The sequence below is a fragment of the Phalacrocorax aristotelis genome, chromosome 1 (genome assembly GCF_949628215.1).
Source record: "Phalacrocorax aristotelis chromosome 1, bGulAri2.1, whole genome shotgun sequence".
NCBI classification, from domain to species: Eukaryota; Metazoa; Chordata; class Aves; order Suliformes; family Phalacrocoracidae; genus Phalacrocorax; species Phalacrocorax aristotelis.
In genome coordinates this window covers 161056635-161070047 of record NC_134276.1, presented here as the reverse complement: position 1 = coordinate 161070047, position 13413 = coordinate 161056635, and the positions used below count along the sequence as shown (strand labels likewise).

Sequence of the window (13413 nt, the reverse complement as noted above, 5' to 3'; positions counted from 1 at the left end):
TTTCCATGTCTCAGGTGTCCCCCTCCCCATGTGCAGGTGAGAAGGGCAAGCCGAAGGCATCCAGCCACAGTCAGGCAGTGATGGAGAGGAGGTGAATGCAGAGCAGTGCTGCCCATCACTTCCCAGATCTTGAAACACATGTGAGCTCTCTTTCCAAGGGTAGCAACGGCAGTAGCCAAAAGCCTGAACTTTGCTTCCAGAAGGAATCAGCTGTTGAGCTGAGCAAATTGTGATGCTGTGTGGGGTGGGTGGAAGAAGGGAGGGAGCGAGAGCCAAGCCTGATACACAGGCCAAAGGAGGGGGAGAGGCACTCACAAAGGCCTCAGAGGCAGGATGGAAAAGACAGTAATTACATAAGAGCACTTGGCGAGCATCTGGCTGGAGTCAGCTGTGCCCTGCCAGCCCTCCCTCCCTGTGCTGCTAACTAGGAGCAGCTGAGGATACAGATAACACAGCACAGGACCCTTCCGGAGGGGAGTAGAGGTAAGAGGTTCTGTGTTTCCCCTCTTGGCTTGTGATGCTCTTGGAGAGTGGGAATAGAGAGGCGGGGAAAGGGAAAGTGGCTGTGGTGGAGGAGAAGCAGCATCCAGGAAGGGGAAGAGAAGGGGTTGTTTCTCTGTCTCTTTGTGCAGATGATACTTTTGCTCTGGAGGTTTTGGTGAGGGAGGAGCTATGAAGGGTGAGTGTGTGTGTATGTGTGGCAGGGCAGGGGGGCCCACATGTGCAGAATGGGAGCTGAGCTGTGCATGGAGGGTGGAAAGGGGAGGAAACATCAGAGTAATTTCCTTCCTTCTGTACCTGTGGTAGAGAAGGCTAGGAGGATGGAGGCAGTCACTGGGGATAGCCAGGCTTTATCCCCCTACTTTGCCCGGGGGGCGGGGGGGGGTCTAAGAGAAGGGAGGAAATGAAGGAGGATGAAGCAGCTGTTTTTGAGCAGGGATTGCTGCAGTCCAATCTGGCCAGAGCTTCCTTGGGCTGCCTCCAAGGTAGAGTGTGCAATGAAGGAGAGGGAAGACTGTTGAGCACACAAGGTGCCTTCAGGCTTGAGTTACACTTAAAAGCATAGCTGGCACAGGGTTATTGGATAGCATTCTCAAAGCTCCTATCTTTGAGCACTTGGCCATACAAGCCAAAACATCCTGCAAATGTGGCTGCCCTGGCAAAATGTTGCTGGTGCAGACAGTTCCCTTCAGGGAGCTGGGTGATATTACCCTGGCAAAAGTGTCTTTACTGGCATAAACTACTACCCAGCTGGGCAATGCCACGAGTGCAAGGCTTTGTCTGCTGCCTCCCCGTAAGTCCCTACTCAGCTCAGACAAGACATTAAATACAAAGTCCTGCTCACTGCCCACTGTGGGCTGTTTTTGGAGTCTGATGAGAAAAAGACAAAGGCCCCAGTTGATGAGGTCCTCTACAAAGAACATTTCCTTGGTTGTGAGCAACTATGGAGTGCAGATGGAAAGGCAGAATGGAAATAAGGGCAACGGCTTTCCCTGCTACCTGTTCCCCTTAGAAAGGTAGAGGAGGCCAAACATAAGGCAGAGAGTTGCAAAAGGGGGTAATGAAATCCTTGGAAATAAGCCAGGTAGGAAAACCTGAGGGAGTGAGCTACTGCAATAGCTTTGAAGGGACAGAGAGGAACTTTGCCTTCACTGTCAGCCTTTGAGTTTTCAGGCACCCCAGAAAATTTATTGGCTTTCAACATTAGTACTGTCAGCTGTTGAAATCCCCACCAGCAGCAGGCAGGAGTAGACAACACAATTGATCACAAAAACCCACTTCTATCAGCTGGCAAGGCTCCATTAGCAAGAAGTGTTGCCCTAACCCTTCCCCCTCTCATTTTCCAAAAAAGGAAACTGAGGCACAGGCAGATGTGGGAGACTCACAGCACATCTCATTGCATGTCAATGCTGGAGCCTGGCTAGTAACTCATGGGCACAGCAGCGAATTTCTTGGTCCTCTTCTGTCCCCGGCTGAGAGGCATGTTAGCTCCATGTTCATTGAGCTCCAGGCTGACAGGCAGCCTGAGAATATCTCCAGACCTCCCAGCCCCCCTTCCTCCCTTCCCCCCAGCTTGCAGCACATATTTTCCCAGCGTTTTCCGCTTGCTTCTCCAGTGGCGCTGGGGTCCTGCCAAACGCCAGCCACTCTCTGGGAAATGGGGCCTCCCATTCCCAAACCAAACAAATGGGAGAAGGAAAACAAAACAAAAAAAAAAAAGTCCAAGCACACGTAGACATGCACAAAACCCTTTCCCCCTCAGAAACCTTGGAGCCTTCTCCAGCATCTCTCAGAAATTGCAAGAGGCACAGTGCTGACTTGGCACTTTTGGCCCCTGCTGAAAAGAGCTATTGCCCTTCCTTCCTTCAGCCTCCCAAAGATACATATGTGCACCCCCACCGGCTATAAGTTCCCAAATCTGGTTTGCTGCAGGGTAAAGGCCCCCAAAATCCGCTTCCCAACTGATTCTGCAGTGTAAATAAAGTCTCCTCTGTGTGTCCCTGCACTCTTCCCCCCCAAAATGCCCTCATTCCTAGGTTCTGATTCAGCCACGTAGTACTCACCCCAACAGCACAAGCACATCAGCTTGATGCCAAGCTGGGGGCAAAGATCATGGCCAGGGTTTGCTCCAGATCCTCAGCTTTGCTGGCAGGCAGCTCCTTGCAGCCGGGCTGTGCTTCAGGCCAGGCACACCCCTCCTGTGAGAAATGGTCAGCCTGGGACCTGACCAGAGGACGTGACCGGGGGATGACACACGCCGAGTGCAAGGTTTGGGGCTCTGCCCAGGGAGAAGGGATGACCAGAGAGGGAATAAAACCTGATGCTTCCTCCAGTTGGCAGATGAGCCTGCTAGAGATGTCATGCCTGGGGTGAGAGGCTGCAGTGATGTGCAGAAGAAACAATGCAGAGGAGAATGGAAAATGAAAAAGTTTGGGGACTAAGAGTAGGATCAGCACAGCTGGGGAGAGAGCCGGGCCAGCTGGGTTAAGGGTGAATGCATGGGACAAGGGACTAATGCAAGGGAGTGAGGGCAGAGTCCTGCACCATCCCACCTAAATGAAAGTCTGTCTCTGGCACCAAAGCACCCCACCTTACCCATCCTGAGATGCTCAGGGTGGGACATCGACCTGCTGCCTACCCGTCCTTTGCACAGGGTGAAATCTATGCTGCCTGTATTTTGCTGACCAGGGCTAGGTTGTCTGGAAATGAAAAGGCAGAGAAAAAAAAATATATATGTAAGGAAAAGGCACTACCTAGGAAAGAGTTAAAGGCACTGAAACACAGGCCGTTTGCAACAGAGAGCGCCCAAAGCCAGGGAGGGAAAGGGAGGGAGAGGAGAGGGGAGGGAGCAGGTCCAAGCCCAGCTTGCACACCCAGTCAGCACTCAGCAGTGCCTGTGCCAAGAGCCAGCTTTCTTAAAGCCATGGGCCTGGGGGCTGGCTTTGCAGGCGGAGGGGAGCCCACGAGCAGGGGCTGGGAAGCACAGAGGGGAGCCCTCAGCCTCTGGGGTGAGCTGCCACACTGCGCTGGGGTACAGGCAGAGGGAAGGGGGACACAAGCTGTCAGAGGGGCTTTCTCAGCTTGTTTGCGTGTCTGTCTTTCGTAAGCATTCTTCTCTGCAGGCTGCCTGCTCTGAGCTTTGCTTCCTTCACCCTGTGCAGCGGAGCAGCTCCCCTCTGGTCTGTCTGCAAAGGCCTGGCACTGCCCTCTGCTCTCAGAGGAGCCCAGCATCCCTTTGGGAAGGTGCTGAGGTTTGGCGGAGAACACAACTGAGCATTAGTGGGAGGGGGTTGAGGCACAGAGAGGGTTGGGATTTGGTGGGGGGAAGGAGGGGACTAAAGTTCCCAGCCCACAGGAGAAGGGGTCTCTCTGCAGAGAGATGTGGGTCAGACTCCAGCTGTGACAGGGGGGTTTTTGGGTTAGAGTCCCTTAAAGAGTTGATACCTAGTGACTGGAGGACTGGAGAAGCTTTTTTACAGCCCTCCCCACAAATTCAGCAGCCTTCCAGAGCATGCTTTTGCTAAAGGGGCTGAGTGGTTTGCCATGTCTCCCTGCTCTGTCCCAGCCTGGGACTGAATCTTCTAGTGGCTCCAGTGGTTTGCCTAGTGAGTGTCAAGCCTTCTTCCAGGATTAGCACCTGGTCTCCAGTAGACTGGGCAGAAGGGCGTGGGGCATCCTCTCAGGCCATGTGGTTGCTACTCAGATTGCAGCCTTGAACCTCCAGAGACTTCAAGCATGTAAACTCCCTCCAGAGGACAATGCCATTTTGTCCCACCCTGGCTCCAGCCACAAAAGATGTTTTGTGGTTATCTCTGCTCTGTCGCCCATGACCTCCCCTTCTTATACCTCACTCTGGTGCTTCCTCATATCTTCCCAGGTCACCATGGACATAATTTACCTGCGTGCACCCCTGGCCTTCCTTCTTCTCCCTCTTGTTGTGCTTGGGGCACCCACTGATGAACCCAACCTCACAGAACCAGCGCCTGGTGCTTGCAAGCGCTGTTGTGACCCACTGGACTCTTCCACAGATGCCCCACCTCTCCCTCCCAGCCACCACCACTTGCCCTACCCAATGCTGGAGGTCCGTCCCTATATCAACATCACCATACTGAAGGGTAAGTGCCCATTTTGGCCTCAGGATGCCAAGGCACTGTGGTGGAGGTGACAGCTGGGTTGCTGGCATGCTAGTTATGCTAACAGACTGCCAGATGCCATCCTGAAGGGTATGTGCCCACACACACTGTGTCCAGGGTTTAGATATTTTGTGCTGTGATCAAGAGTAGCCTGGGGGATGGGAAGTCAGTTGCATATCTGTGCTGTGACCTCTGTGTCTCAAGATGCTGCCTGCTACCAGCTCTTCCTCTCTGCTAGCAGAGCAGTGGCAGTGGCAGCCTCTTGCCAGCCTGCAAGGACACCTTACTTGCCTTAGACTTCCAGACTCCTGTAGTGCCTGAGGGAACGAGCAGTCTCTATCCAGCTGCAAAATAAGCAGGTTTGGAGGGTGGGCATTGGCACCCGGGAGGGCTGTGGGGAAACCTTCTCCAGCTCCATAGGTCACCAGCATTTTGGAGTGGGAAGAGGGCAAGGGGAGGCAGCGGCTATTTGCAAGCACCTCCAGGCTAACTGGCAGTGACCCCCAGCTTGTTCCACCCTGCTGTGGCTGCCTTGGCTAACAGGAAAAGGCTCCCTATTTTAGATCAGCTCCTCCCTTCATGGCTCCCCTTTTAGCCTTTGCTGCGGGCAAAAGCCTGTTCCCAGTTGGATCCTGCTCCACTCACTTATTGTTCCTCTGTGGTTCTCTGGGCTAGCTGGGCAGATGTTTTCCCTTCCCTGCCCAATCTGGAAATAGCTGCAGTCTGCCAAAACTCAGAAGTGTGTCTAGGGCAGACAAAGGCCTGGACGAGAGTGGGGTGTTGCAGGGGGACCTGCGATACCATGCAGGGGATGGAGAGCAGGAGAAGAACAAGGCACAAATATGGGATGCTGTGACTTGTGCTGGAAGCTGCTCTGACCCCCATCACTTCTTTCTATATACGAAGCACGTTCTGGTGCTGCTCTCTCTCTGTATTGATGCCTGCCCGGGTGTATAACAAGCAACACACAAGCCGCTGGGTAGAACTGCAGTATTAATTATACAGGGTGCCCAAAAGGATGCCAGTATTGTCAAAGTACCAGCCCTCTAACTTGCACTGCATCATCCACCAAGTCCAGTTTGGATCTTTTCCCTCTGACCCACCTCATTGTCCCTCTCTAGTCATATTTTCCCACAGGCTTTAGCACTTCTCCTTCTCCAGCGTACAGCCAGAACAGTGTGCACACTATGGGGATAATAAGGTCATAAATTGTGTAGGGCAGGGGGTGTGGTGGAGATAAAGGAATGTGGAGGAGGAAGAAGAATTAAAGAGCCCTAGTGGTACTTTCCACTGCTGGACTCCCTCTCATGCTGAAGTTCCCCAAGGACAGGTCCTAGTGCCTCCGGCAGGGCCGTATCATGTGGTGAACAGGGGGTTCATAAAATAAGAGACCTCAGTTGCACCCAGAGCTCTGCTAGCTCCTTTCCCATGAAGCACAATGATATTGTAAGCCTCAGGAGCATTCCTTCTTCTGACATTTCCTCATTCTTGAGTAATCCTCTGCCTCCTCATTAGGCTTTCTCACTGCCACTTCCACCTCTCCCTCTAGTATCACATAGGAGTTGTGTCCTCTGTTTCCTCTTGTAGGAGAGAAAGGAGACCGGGGAGAGCCTGGGATGCCAGGGAAATGGGGCAAAGAAGGACCACGAGGCGAGCGGGGTGCCCAGGGCCAGAAAGGCAGCAAAGGACAGATGGGTACAGCAGGAGACCCCTGCAAGCATCAGTATGCTGCGTTCTCCGTCGGTCGCAAGAAAGCACTGCACAGCAGCGAGGGCTTCCAGGTCTTGATCTTCGACACTGTCTTCGTCAACCTCTACAGCCACTTCGACATGTTCAATGGCAAATTCTACTGCTATGTAGGTGGACTTTACTATTTCAGCCTCAATGTCCACACCTGGAACTTCAAGGAGACTTACATGCACATCATGCACAACGAAGAAGAGGCAGTCATCTTGTATGCTCAACCCAGCGACCGCAGCATCATGCAGAGCCAGAGCCTCATGCTAGAGCTTCAGGAAAATGATGAGATCTGGGTGAGGCTTTACAAGCGGGAGCGGGAGAATGCCATTTACAGTGATGATGTTGATGTGTACATCACGTTCAGTGGGTACCTGGTCAAGCCCAGCCTTGACTAACTGCCTCTCCTCCTCCCAGGGGCCTCTTTGGCATTTTCCTTCTCCCTCTGTCTCTCTTTTTACTGCCCGCAACCACTGCAAATCACTTGGAAATGGGCCTGTCAAGTCTCAGGCACTGAGTGTGAAACTTGCCACACTGGCTCCCACCTCACGCTCTCTTGTACCCAGGCCTTTATCTGTCCACTTACAGTGTGACACTGCCATCTCTCGCCCCTCACCTTGTGACCCCAACTTAGGTTATTGGCTTCTTCTAAATCTGCCAGCTAACTGTGTCTGGCATTTAGGGTCCTAGAGCAGGAGGGAACCTAAAGTGCTGCTCCTGGGGATGTGTCCCTCCTTGGGGCTTCATACACAAAGGACTCCTGTAGAAAGGGCTAGGAAGTCCCCACTGCCCAGGTGCATCCTGGCTCCTCTGTCCCAACTAGACATGCCGGTTTTGCAGCCTGCAACATGGCCTTAATGTCACCTCTTACACCTGTACTCTGGAGCACAGACTGGGGTCTGATGGCTTTCTATAGCACAAGGAAGATGTAGGAGTGATGAGAGACAATACTGCCTTTCTAAAAAAGGGACTGTTAGCCTTCTCAAGTAAGCCATTGGCTTTCCTTAGACACCCTTCTGAGTCACAGAGTCTAGGCTGGCTATACAATCTAGGCCCGGTGGGATTGTCCTCCTCTGTTCTAGCTTTAGCTCTTCAAAGAGATGAAGGGCCAGACCCTTCAGAGGCATCTGCCATTGAATCAGTACAGCCCACCACTCTATTCCCACTAGGGTTCATAAGTACAGGACGAGAGAGAGACACAACCCTACCAAACCTGCCTCCCAAACCTCCCCTGGGATGCACTCAGTCTTGGTTCCCCAGCTGTGGGAATCTAGTCCAGACAGTGAACCTGTATCTGCTCTCTTCTTTGGCAGAGGTGCACCCGTGCCCTTCCATTGGTATCAGCAGTCATCCCTAACACTTGCTGATGTGAAGGGAGAGTCAGGCCGTGGTTCCTGCATGCCATTACATTGTCCTCCTGAAGGTGGTTCTCCCACATTAGTATTGAGGGACCGCTGCTTCAGGACCTGAGCTGGAGGCTGTAAGGACAATTGCAGTTAAATCAGTTCCAAACCTGAGCAGGTTGGCACTTCTTTGCCTCTGTGATGGAAAAGAGATAGAGGTGAGACTATAGGACCTTGCCCCAGGGTTAAAAACTTCCCTGCCACATGCTCTGTATCCTTTTCTGGCAATCTCATCAGAGCAACTGAGAAAAACGTGGCTATAACAAACCCTTACTCTTCTTGTCAGGTTGGAGATGTTGCAGCGGGAAAGGAATGCCAGCAGTAAGGTTTTTCTAGTACCATTTTTACTGGTCTCACACTGCTCTCACTCACATTCCTCTGAGATTGCTACAGTCCTGGGGGCAGCGGGTGAGACTGACTCAACACTTTGGGATATGTTGTAATGCTCCCATAAACAGAGTTGTCTCCTTTTTGAGTCTCAGGACAGGACAAGCAGGAGAAACTGTATTTCTCCTCCTCCCATCACTGATAATGAAGTCTTCTGACTTACCTAGCTTCTGCAGTCTCATGGTTAGCCACGGTCTCTGCTTATAGCACCTGGCACTACCAGAGCTCTCCCATGGGAGATATGCATCATTATACAGGACTAGGTCTGGTACACTCAGCCTGGGATGGCAAAGGTACAGGGACCCAGGGTAAATATTAAAAATGAACTTGAGAGAATTGCAGGACATTTTCTCACTTGCCCTGTTTACTTACCCTCCCTGCTTTTCTAAGGAAGCTGTACAAACTGGAATGAGTTTCAGGCACTTTCTGCCCTGGATCCTCCCCATCACTGACACTGAGGCAATGGGTGTAAAAACAAGGTTTCACTGAGGCAAAGCTGGATTTTTCCAGGGAAACATGTGATGATGGGATCATGGGAACTAAAGGAGACTCTGAGCTGCTTCTCCTCCCTTAGCAGGTCAAGCGTGTGGAATTGATCAGAGGCAGGATTTCAGGCAGTAGAGAGGAGGCAGTGTGCTGGAGGTGATGCTCAGGACCGAATCCCTTCCTCTTTTCCTCAACAGGCTGCAAACCCAGACATTGTCTATTTATAGTGTAGAGTGTCCCCGTGTCTCCCGGAAGAGAAGCAAGCTTCTCTAACACTGAATATCCCCAGAAACAAGCTGCTTCTTCCTTCTTTTCTATTTGGTGCTTGAATGCCAGTGATAGATCTCATGGCTACCCATGAGCATCTGGCTGCCCATGGCCAGATGGTGCCTGATGCACACGAGAGAGGAGGGCAGGGGGACCAAAGGGTATGTTTAACAGGCTTCTTGGTGCTAAACAAGATGGCAATCCCTTGGTGCTAAATCAGATTTCAGGAGTATTGGGTGCTTTCTGGAAGGGGTAGTAGGCTGAGTTGTAATGTACTGTGGAATTAATGGTGCTTTATGTTACAAAACCAAACAAACTCCAAGAACTTTTGTATATATTTTTTTTTCCAGTGATATTAAACTTTTTTCCCTGGTTGTTTTGCACTTAGATCTGCTTTTCCCTCCCAACCTATTCCTTATGGGTCTGGTTATCACCGAATAGTGCAATAGAAAAGACACAGACCTGAAAGAGTGAGGTGAAAAATCTAACTCAAAAAAAAAAAAAAGTTGGGAACTTCCCTGGGCAATCCTTTGCGATCTCCTGTGTGTTTCCTTTGTGTGGAGCAATAACTTTACAGGTATTTACTACTTTGACACTTCTAATTATCACAAACCCTTTCCTCTCTGCTGGGAAAGCTTTAAGCAAATTCAAGGAATGATTATTCAGAAATTACCAAAAAAACTGGAGAACACAGTGGGTTGTAGGGTTAGGCTTCAAGACCTTAACTAATTCTGTTGAGGAAGGCTGGGCTAATGGTGGACTTCTCTTAAGGGGGATCTGCCCCTTTACCTTGTGAAATTTTTAGCACATCCTTCTGTGAGGTTCTTAGTAAGCATATGTGTTTTCTGTTTGGTCTGTGGTGTTTCTCTTTTCTCTGCCAAGAGGCAAAAGCCAGGAAGTGCATTTGTAAGAGGGACATTAAACTGTTGACTAGACACGTGCTTGCTAACAATGGGATGGGTGGTAGTTCCAGAGTTAAACTGGACACACATTTTTGGAAGAACTGTGTGTGATGGGAAAGGCTTGAGGTTCAGGTCGGAGATGGAGAGACAAATGGTGATTGCCCACAAAGTTGAGGAAAATGGGAAGTCATGAGGGGGAAGTGGAGACTTGGAGGCTTAAGTGGAAGATCTAGGAGGGGTAGAGTCCTAAGGAGGTCTATTAAGGTCTCGGTGCAGGTCAAAGACACGAGTGGGGGTTTTTTAGCATCTTTGGGGTTTGGACAGAGGGAAGTCCTGCTGAAGTGGAGGAATGAACAAGAAAACAAGAGGACATGCCCATATATCACCTTCTGTTTTGAGTTTAATTCATCTTCACATACCTTATCCTGTGATTTGACATATACCAGATACTTCGATCGGCAAGGGATGGAAAGCATAATCATACAGATTCTTACAGGCCTCTTTGGTCTTGTGTCAGGCCCAGAGCTAGGACTATATATATCCTAGTAAATGCGATACTCTGTCAGATTGGGAGCCCAGCTTTGTTTGGGTTTTTTATTTACTTCTGAGGAAGGAGATAGAAATGTGTCCTCAGGAAGTGCAGGGGTTGTTCTTGTGCATGTTCCCAGCCCTTGAGATGAGATGCTGGTAGATTGGAGGTGTCTTTGTCACACTTAAGGTGAGGAGTGAGGGAGGAGGGAGGAGCGGAAATGTGTAGCCAGACCTTCTAGAAAAGTTTTCTATGATTCAATGCTTCAGCCTGCCCACTTGGAGAGGAAAGTGCCACCTGAAGAGTCTCTTCAGCCTTGGGGCTAAGATGCATGCATGACAAATGGAGTCTGTAGCTGATGCCACCCATCACACTGTGAATGCCCACCTGGGCAGTTGCCATAGGTGAGGTTCAGCTAAGGCAAGGTGTACCCTGCAATGCTGTTGAAGGAACAAGGGCTAGACTGGGTCGGACCAGCCCTACTGCCCTGCCAGTGGGTGCAGCCATGCCCTGAAGGCCATGACACCTCCAGACACCTCATTCACCCAAGGGCTGAGTCCTTCTCCATGCAATGGGGCTGCCCTGTGGTATGTGAGCCTAGGGTTGGTGACAACCAGCACCTCTCTGCTAGGCAAAGCAAGAAGCATCCCCTGGAGTGGGCAGCTACAGCACTACACCTGGGGCCATGCGTCTCTTTTCCCCTGAAAGCCAGGTCCAAGCTGTGCTGCAAAGTGCTCTGTGGCCACGTCTCAAGCTTGTTCAAGGTACGTGCCAAGGGCTTGGCCCTTTAAACTGGCTTCCTGCAGGTTTGTGGTTCTGCAGGTATGAAAGGCAGGGAGGGGAGGAGTGGGAGAGGAGATAAAAAGCAGGATATGGTGCTGTCTTTGGGGAAGGAAATGTGTGTCGCGGTCAGCTCAGGAGAAGCTGAAGGCCCTGTGATAGCTCCTTGCCCTGTGATAGCTGTAGGAAAGGGGAAGAGAGAAGCAGGGTAAGAAAAGGGGTATAAAAAGGGACCTTTGACCTTGCTGCAGGCACTCAGACACAGGTGCACATGCCTGCACCCAAGTGCTAGGGAGGGCAGGGGTGCAGCATGGCAGGACCTGGCTCTGCATCTCCCCAGAGACTTTGTCAAGGGTGGACCCAACAGATGCCAGCAGATCCCCTGCCTCCCTCCATCCTGTGCATTGCAGCTGGATGCCATCAATGGGTCAAACCTGCCCCAGATCCTCTATTTCTCACCTTCCCTTCCCCACTGCTGGCTGGGAGCTGCTGTTGGGCCCAAAGGGCCCATAGCTATGTGAGAAATGGGGCACAGCTGCATTGCCGAGGGCCATTGTTCCACTGCCTTGCATGGCATGGCTCTCTTCTGACCACAGTGGGTCCCTGTGCCATTTTCCACAGTGGCAAAATGGGCATTTTCTGAGCCATGCTGAGCTTCAGAGGTCAGCTTGGTGCCACACTCTGCTATGACACCCACGCATGTATGCACACAGACATATCAGCCCCATATGGACATCTCTCACCTCCCTGCCAACGGAAACTGTTGCCCTTTGCAAGCCTGGCTCGCTCCGAAGATGCTATCAGGAGGTGTGTAGAGGGGGGCTGAGGCTCCAGGCCTCTTCAGTACAAGCACAACTCCCTCACCTCATGACATGCCGCCCTCCTTCTTCCACAAGCCGCCTGTGACCTCTCTCCCCGCAGTTATACCACAGTGAGTGCCAGGGCAGAAGGTTCAAATCAAAGGCTTCTGACAGTTTCTCAACCCACAGACCAGTCCTATCTCTTGAGTTTGTCACTTAACTCACAAATGACCACGGAATTATTGCAAAATCTCACACCTTTCCCAGGCTCTGTTTGCAATGACTAAAATAGGAGGGAGCAGGATGGAGAGCTCTTGCATTGGAGAAGCTAAGGAGTAGGGGGCTCCCCATCCACCCGGGGAGGCTGGGAATCCAGCCTTGGGTGAGTTGAAGGTGGGTGGCTGGGTTGTTTCTTGATTCACTTTAACGTACTTGCATCTATCCCTTTGAGAAGCAAGGCTGACCTGCATCAACCTCAAAGCTGCTGTGGTGCGTCAACTTCCAGGGAGCCCATGCAACAGAAACTGCAGTGCACCTCTGAGGTGGGAGATATGTCCAAGCCTTACTGGTTGCTACTGAGGGCAGTTGCAATGCTTCAAAGTAACCAGGGGAAGGAAATGCCCAGGGAGAGGAAGGAGGACAACAGGTCTTCTGTCTAACTGATACCCATCTTGCAGGCATCATTTTCACTGTTCTGGTCCCGTGCTCCGAAGTCCTGACCACTCTCTAGATGTCTGACATAACAATGTCCTAGTGCAAGACTTGGGCAAACATCTTCCATGGGGTGCCTGAGGCTCACTGCATTCTCCTGCTTGCCTGTCAGGCACTTTTCTGGGCCCATGGCATTCTTCCATTTGACCCTACACACACCTTTTTTCCCCTGTGTCCCCTCAATTCTTCCCCTGAAGTAGTGGAATAGAGCAGAGCACTAGAAAGGACTTTCCAGGCAATCAAACCCTGTCCCTGCAGCCACAGGCAGCAATTCAGCAGATCTTTTGGGCCAAGGGCCCACAGAATTATCATTACCACAGTCCAAAACACCTCCCAAGGCCTTCCTTCACCTGACTCCCACTTCTCTTTATGTGGTATGCTGGTGGCATTGTTTGACTCTTTAGAAGACTTATGCAGGCTTTTACAATTGTACCACGTTTCAAGCTTGCTCCTGCAAGGCTTTGAAATGTTTTTTTGAAATTCCATTTGTTCATGATATGTCAGAGCCTGAAGCACTCCCCTGACCCTAGGACAGACTTGTTTCTCCTCCCCCATCCCCAGCCCTGCCAGCTGTGGAGGCAGAACAGCTATGCCCTCATTGCAATGGCTAGATGAGGCAGGGACAGTGATGTTTTCAGTCAGCCTGTGAATCTCTTGTCCTGCAGGGTGGCAACCTGAGCTCTGGGGAAATAGAGAGAGGATCACTGCATTGCCTTATCTTTGTTGCAGGCTTGTTTTTTTCCACTCCCCCCATCCTGTGCCAGCCCTCCTCACCAT

The 13413-nt window shown here is 51.3% G+C and overlaps 1 protein-coding gene across 5 annotated transcripts; it reads left to right on the top strand.

Annotated features, from left to right (window-relative positions):
* Window positions 1-299: 299 nt before the first annotated feature.
* On the top strand, window positions 300-9297 carry C1QTNF6 (C1q and TNF related 6). Of its 5 annotated transcripts, none has more exons than XM_075076593.1 (3): window positions 300-483; window positions 4379-4616; window positions 6222-9297. In XM_075076593.1, exons 2-3 carry the CDS (start codon window positions 4385-4387, stop codon window positions 6767-6769), a joined length of 780 nt encoding a protein of 259 aa, XP_074932694.1. In that variant the 5' UTR covers window positions 300-483; window positions 4379-4384; the 3' UTR covers window positions 6770-9297. The 5 variants fall into 5 exon arrangements, with proteins under 5 accessions (XP_074932694.1, XP_074932686.1, XP_074932717.1 ...); XM_075076585.1 differs by lacking the exon at window positions 300-483 and adding an exon at window positions 2734-2769; XM_075076616.1 differs by lacking the exon at window positions 300-483 and adding an exon at window positions 3384-3509.
* Window positions 9298-13413: the final 4116 nt, after the last annotated feature.